Source organism: Mesoplodon bidens (assembly GCF_964165515.1).
Source record: "Mesoplodon bidens genome assembly, contig: HAP1_SCAFFOLD_407, whole genome shotgun sequence".
In the NCBI taxonomy this organism is placed as follows: Eukaryota; Metazoa; Chordata; class Mammalia; order Artiodactyla; family Ziphiidae; genus Mesoplodon; species Mesoplodon bidens.
The window spans coordinates 115835-122465 of record NW_027671994.1 but is presented as its reverse complement, the minus strand read 5'-3'; the positions used below and the strand labels follow the sequence as shown (position 1 = coordinate 122465).

Here is a 6631-nt window from a genome sequence, read left to right as displayed (position 1 = left end):
CTCCCTGCCTGCCTGCCTGCCTGCCTTCCTTACGGGGCTCAGAGAAAAGCTGCGCATGCGTGCACGTGCTTCCAAAGAGCCTCGCTAGGGGGCGGAATGGGAAACAGGAAGTTCTAACGTCTGTCGTACAAGCGCGACGTAAAGCGGGTCTGCTTTATGGCACCCTGCTTCCGCCGTAAAGCGCCGTTGGCAAGCCCGCGTGAGTGGGTTGACGAGACTACTTCCGGGTGCAAAACGCGATTCTTGGAGGTTGGCTGAATTGCCGTCTTCCCCATGGGCAAACGCGGGAGCCGGAGCCGGAGCCAGAGCCAGCTGCTCAGCTCCCTAACTAAAAAGCAGAAGAAGCATCTAAGGGATTTCGGCGAGGAGCATCCCTTCTATGACACGTATGGAGAGGCAAGGCTGGGACCGGCGCTGCCGGCGTCCTTTCCCGGTGGGAGCCCGCGTGTCCCCGCGTTTGGTCCACCGGTGCCCCGGGGGTAGTGACAGGGCAGCTCCCGCCGCGTCCCACGCTGCCCCGGCGCCGGCCTAGCTCGCCCGGGGATCCTGACGGCTTCCCGCCTGAGATGGGGTTCTTCACCGGACTTCCTACCCTTTGTTGAGCCTGTAGTTTTATGCTAGACGGCACGCCTCCCGTGTGGCGACTGGGCGGAGATTTTATAAGCTTGTTTTCGTTTTATATGCTTTTAAAGAATTGCTTGGGGGGCTTCCCTGGTGGCGCAGTGGTTAAGAATCCGCCTGGCAACGGAGGGGACAGGGGTTCGAGCCCTGGTCCAGGAAGATCCCACATGCCGCGGTGCAAGTAAGCCCATGCGCCACAACTATTGAGCCTGCACTCCAGAGCCCGCGAGCCACAGCAGCTGAGCCAGGGTGGTGCAACTACTGATGCCCGCGAGCCTAGAGCCCCTGCTTTGCAACAAGAGAAGCCACCGCTCGCCGCAACTAGAGAAAGCCCGGGCGCAGCAACGAAGAGCCATAGCAGGCAAAAATAAATTAATTAAATAAGTTAAAAAAAATAGAATTGCTTGGGACCCTCGACATCACCTATGTATTCAGTGACCATGAGGAAACTAATGTTTGGGTAGTTGTGGGTTCCTCTATAAGTGTCCAGACTCTCAGTTATGATCTTAGTGCTCATCCCACCCCTTTGGGCTGCTTTATCAACAGTTAGAGGGATAATCTACTTAAGAAATTTGCTAGAAAAGGTGAACCCCGAGGGCTTGTATTTGCCAAAATTTCCCATCTTTTGGATGAGAGCCTGTTACTGTGTGACTGTAGTATTTGTCATGTGGTCTTGTTAGACCTTTTCATTCGTCTATTATTATCTATTTGGCATATCCTTACAAAACCTGTCCAAATGCATATGGAGTTTTTAACTTGACAATAGATATAATGTATTTATAACGGTATAGTCTGCCGTGTTCATTTAAAGTTGTATCATTAGGCTTTTCCTAATTGCTACATACTAGCAGTTAAAGTTTAACATTGCCTGTTTCTTCTCAGGGTTTCCAGAAAGGAAGCAAAACCACAGACTTGTCAACTGGTAATGCTTTATACCTTCTTTATGATAGTAGATTCTGGACGGTTACTTTTAAGATTATATATGGTAATAATGTTTGGCTACATTTCCACTCTTTCTGATTTTAGATGTAAGCTATATTTTAGTAATATTGCTTAGTTTTAAGTGCAGATGTCTGTTAAGATGCCATTGTGATAACTAATATAGTATAGAGTAGGAAACTGTCCTGAGAGAGTAGCCTGTTAGAACCTGTTAAGGAGGCTTACCAGAGGGCTCTTGGTGAATCCTAAGAGGGAATGTTATGTTTGCTTAACATAAAATAGAGTGCAAAATCATCAAAGGTCTTATTTCATTACCACGGACTCAGAAATAAAGTACACTTTTTTGTTGTAAGTTTTCCTGTTGCTCCTTTAAAGGTGCCAAGTGGCTGACACATAGGTTAGATCGCCTTATAACCTAAAGCTCCATGTGTTTAGTTTGCTGTCTTCCCACGTAGAACATTAGCAGTTCAAAGAAGAGGAAGAGCTTCTAGAATCATAGCTAGATTAGCTGTTTTAAACAAATTTGGTGCTAGGTTTGGTTGAATAGATAGGATTGCATATTTGCAGAAAAGCTGGTTTTTATTTAGAAAAGTCTGAACTTGGTTCCACTGTGGGCCTGATGATAGTCGTGGGGTAGCAACAAGAACAATATAATTTTTGTTTTTAAAATCCCCATTTTCCTTTTAGTCAGAGGGTTTAGATACTTCCAAGTTCTGAAAGTGAAGCATAGAGTGAACCAGAACAAGTTTCTGGTTACAACAGACTACTTGCCACGTTAAAGGATGTTTCCAAGGAAGATGAGGAGGAAGAAGAGGAAGAAGACAGTGTTATAGATGAGACAGAAATGAATCTTGAAGACGGCGATAGTGACATCGTTGTGGAGGAAGAGACGGCAGTAGAGTCTACTGACATGCGGAAGAGTAAGTGTCTTTGATGTGGGTTTATCATCTTTGCAGGGACCACAGACAGATTGCCCCAGGGGCAGGGTGCCTTGTACCATAGAGCTGGGTGAAAGCACATGGATTCAAAGCAGAGATTCTTAACATTGTTGGGCTCTGTGATATCTTCAAGAATCTGATGAAAACACAGGACCCTCTGGCCATAAAAATGCAGAAATGACGTTTTTGCTTATGATTTCCAGGATTTCATCAATCCTACTTCAAATTCCCCTGATTGAGAGGAAAGGGAACATAATTCTGTTTTTGTAATGGTCTCAATTTATGAAAGAGATGATTGTTCCTGCCTTAGAGGAACCAAGTTTAGTGGAAGATAGACATAAAATATACAAAACTTTTCAAGCATCAAATCTGAATGGAACCGATAAATATAAGGTGTTAAAGAGGTGCAAAGTGGTCACATGCTGCCAGGGTACATGAGGGGAGGCTTCAGAGAAGAGCTGGGATTGAAAGCTTAAAGGAACTCTGTCTCACTCGAACATCTAGGTGACTTTTTTTTTTTTTTTTTTTTTTTTTGCGGTATGCGGGCCTCTCACCTCTGCGGCCTCTCCCGTTGCGGAGCACAGGCTCCGGACACGCAGGCTCAGCGGCCATGGCTCACAGGCCCAGCCGCTCCGCGGCATGTGGGATCTTCCCGGACCGGGGCACGAACCCGTGTCCCCTGCATCGGCAGGCGGACTCTCAACCACTGCGCCACCAGGGAAGCCCCTAGGTGACTATTTTTTAAAAAATTATTATTAATTCATTTATTTTTGGCTGCATTGTGTCTTTGTTGCGGTGCGCCGGCTTCTCACTGTGGTGGCTTCTCTTGTTGTGGCGCACGAGCTTAGTTGCTCTGCGGCATGTGGGATCTTCCCAGACTAGGGCTTGAAACCACGTCCCCTGCATTAGCAGGCGAATTCTTAACCACTGTGCCACCAGGGAAGTCCCCATAGGTGACTTTTTAATTTAACTTTAAAATCAACTTTATTGAAGTATGAATTACATTCAACAAGGTGTACCCATTTTAAGTATGTAATTTGATGAGTTTTGACAGATGTGTCTGTCTATATTGTCATCGCCAAAGTCAAGATACAGAACACTTCCAATACCTGCAAAAAGTTCCTTCTTGTCCTTTTACAGTCAGTTTCCCAGGCCTGGCATCAGGCAACCACTGACATGCTTTCTTTCACTATGTATTAGTGTTTTCTATTCTAGAAATTCATTTGAATGGAAGCACACAATAAGTACCCTTTTGCATGTGGCTTCTTTGGCTCCTCATGTTGTTGTGACTCATCCGTGTAGTTCATATTAGTAATTCATTTCTTTTTATTACTGGAATAGTAGTCCATTGTCTGAATATATCTGGGTAACTTTTTATATTCTGTTATCTTAATGCCTATTTGCCTTACTGTATTTTTGTCTCTACTTTAAGGTGTCACACACCATTCTTAGTATTTTCATTCATCACTTGTACTCGGATAAAAAAAATCGTTGCCTCAGACTTAGGGACTTTTTAAATTTTGTTGGTTTTCCATTTTTCTTTCATGTTTTAGGTTTTTAAAAATGAAAAGTTTGGTTTTTTAAATTATAAAAGTAATATATATTTACTGTAAAAATTTAAGAGGGTAATATAGTTAACGTATATCTCCTCCACCCTGGGATGAACACCTTTAACATTTTATAGAACCTTCCAGGCTACTTTTTTATGGATATATGAGTGAATATATATTTGTGTGTATGTGCATAATGGCCTCATACATTTCTGTAAGTTACTTTTTTCTTTAATGATATAACGTGTGTAACTGTGGGTTCACATTAGCTTAATCACATAGTATTCCATTGTAAATAATATGTGGTAATTTAATTAGTACCCCTTCGATAGAAATGACGAAATCATTTTTTCTAGTTATTTGTTATATCAACGCTGATTTGAACATCTTTACATGTACTAGGTCAGCAGTCAAGCTCAGTTTTGAAACTTATGTCTTCTACCTGAATTTGCTTAAAAGTAAATGATAGCCTAAGGAATTAGATTTCATTTGTCAACAGAAGTGTAATTATATTTATGAGTAGTAAATAATTTCACAAAATGTTTTATCAAAACTGCAGATGCGGCCTTACCTGCTGACCCTAAGGGAAAAGATGGGCACGGGCCACCTGGCACAGCAGAGGAATCCCCAGAGGAGTTTACAGATGCAAAACATGAGTCACTCTTTAGCCTAGAAACCAAGTTTCTCGAAGAGGAAAGAGGAGGCAACTGTTCTCTGAAAGCATCACAAGGTCAGAGCACAGCTCATGTTGTTTGAATTCAGCTGGTGCTTAGTATGGGTGGTTGTGGTCTAATACCTGTTAAATCTCTTGTTATTGGAATGAGCAGTAATAGAAACAGATAGTTTAGCAGCTAGATGTAGAGCTGGAAAGAAATGCTTCTCCGAGATCTTTTGTGTTTTTCAGGGTTAGGCAGTGTTGCGAGTGGGCGCGGCTGTTCATGAGGACAAACAGTTGAACAATGATAGCAGGGAAGGCCAGTTCCTCAAAGCTCACGATCCACAGCTGGGGTCAGGGGAAGACTTCTGATTTTTTTCCCCAAGCAGGGAAGGAAGAGAAAGAGGAGAAAAGTACTTTGCATTTTTCTGTCTATCCTTCACTTGCTCTTCCTTACTGGAGCGGTAATTTTACAGATTTGTGAGACCTGGCAGTGGCTAATCTGATTGGTCCTTATTACTAGGAAGCACCTCAGAAGCCAGAAAGCTCCACCCTGTCTCCCCAGTCTCTCTCTTTATTTTTGGCTGCATTGGGTCTTTGTGGCAGTGTGTGGGCTTCTCACGGTGGTGGCTTCTCTTGTTGTGGAGCGCAGGCTCTAGGCACGCGGGCTTCAGCAGTTGTGACACGCAGGCTCAGCAGTTGTGACACATGGGCTCAGTAGTTGTGGCTCACTGGCTCTAGAGCTCAGGCTCTGTAGTTGTGGTGCATGGGCTTAGTTGCTCCACGGCATTGGCAGGCGGATTCTTTTTTTTTTTTTTTTTTTTTGCGGTACGCGGGCCTCCCACTGTTGTGGCCTCTTCCGTTGTGGAGCACAGGCTCTGGACACGCAGGCTCAGTGGCCATGGCTCACAGGCCCAGCCGCTCTGCGGCATGTGGGATCTTCCCCGGACCGGGGCACGAACCCGTGTCCCCTGCATCGGCAGGCGGACTCTCAACCACTGCACCACCAGGGAAGCCCGGCAGGCGGATTCTTAACCACTGTGCCACTGGGGAAGTCCCCATAGGCGACTGTTTAATTTAACTTTAAAATCAACTTTATTGAGGTATGAATTACATTCAACAAGGTGTACCCATTTTAAGTATATAATTCGATAAGTTTTGACAAATGTGTATATTTATATTGTCATCGCCAAAGTCAAGATACAGAACACTGGGCCATGCCTCTGTCCCCATGACTGTTACTTAGACAAGCCTGTGGTAGGCTGAGGCAGGGCTCTGCTGTCTCTCAGGTCCTGTGTCTTAGCCTGTGCCTGGGTGGGCACGTCAGGTTGGTCTCATTCTGGGTCCTGACTGCCTTTTTTGGTCCCAGTGCCATTCTTCAACCAGCGGTGCCACTGAAGTTGAAATTTTAATCCTCATTTGGTTCTGTTAGCTATTCTAGACAAGAGGAAGAAGTAGCAGGTAGAATTTGGGCAAAAACCACGTTCTGAACTCAAAAAAAGTTAAAAAAAACCCTGGAGGAAACATTAGGAGGCTTGACTATCCTAAAGTTTCTCTGGTTGTTTGGTCTGTACTGATATATTATCACCTAGAATTCTTATTTCCTATTGTTCACCTTTATCTTAGGTCTTAATATAAGGTGCACTGCATTTGAAGTTTTACTACCTGGGTCCCTGAATGGGTCATTTAACTTTGCTTCTTACATGAGTGGGGCTGGAAGAGAAGGTTGGGTGGCCAGTGCAGAGCACTGACCCTGCCATTTTGATCATTTGTTCACCTCAGTTGAGTGTTGAGCATTTACATTTGTCTTCCAGTGCAGGTTAAATCAGACGTGGTACCTGCCCTCAGGGATCTTGCAGTCTAGTTAGGTGAGGTAGTACATGCACATATATGTGTTGGTGTGGATAACTGAGGGCAGGGTGGGGCGC

The 6631-nt window shown here is 44.5% G+C and overlaps 1 protein-coding gene across 1 annotated transcript in view; it reads left to right on the top strand.

The window, feature by feature from the left end:
- The first annotated feature begins 226 nt into the window (after positions 1-226).
- The window catches only part of LOC308610729 (U3 small nucleolar RNA-associated protein 25 homolog), a 29495-nt gene continuing 23090 nt past the window's right edge, over positions 227-6631 (top strand). Inside the window, 6 exon segments of the mRNA XM_081259756.1 lie at positions 227-386; positions 1504-1543; positions 2248-2268; positions 2270-2287; positions 2291-2480; positions 4608-4778. Of these exon segments, the coding sequence (XP_081115882.1) occupies positions 274-386; positions 1504-1543; positions 2248-2268; positions 2270-2287; positions 2291-2480; positions 4608-4778 (553 nt within the window). The 5' untranslated portion in view covers positions 227-273.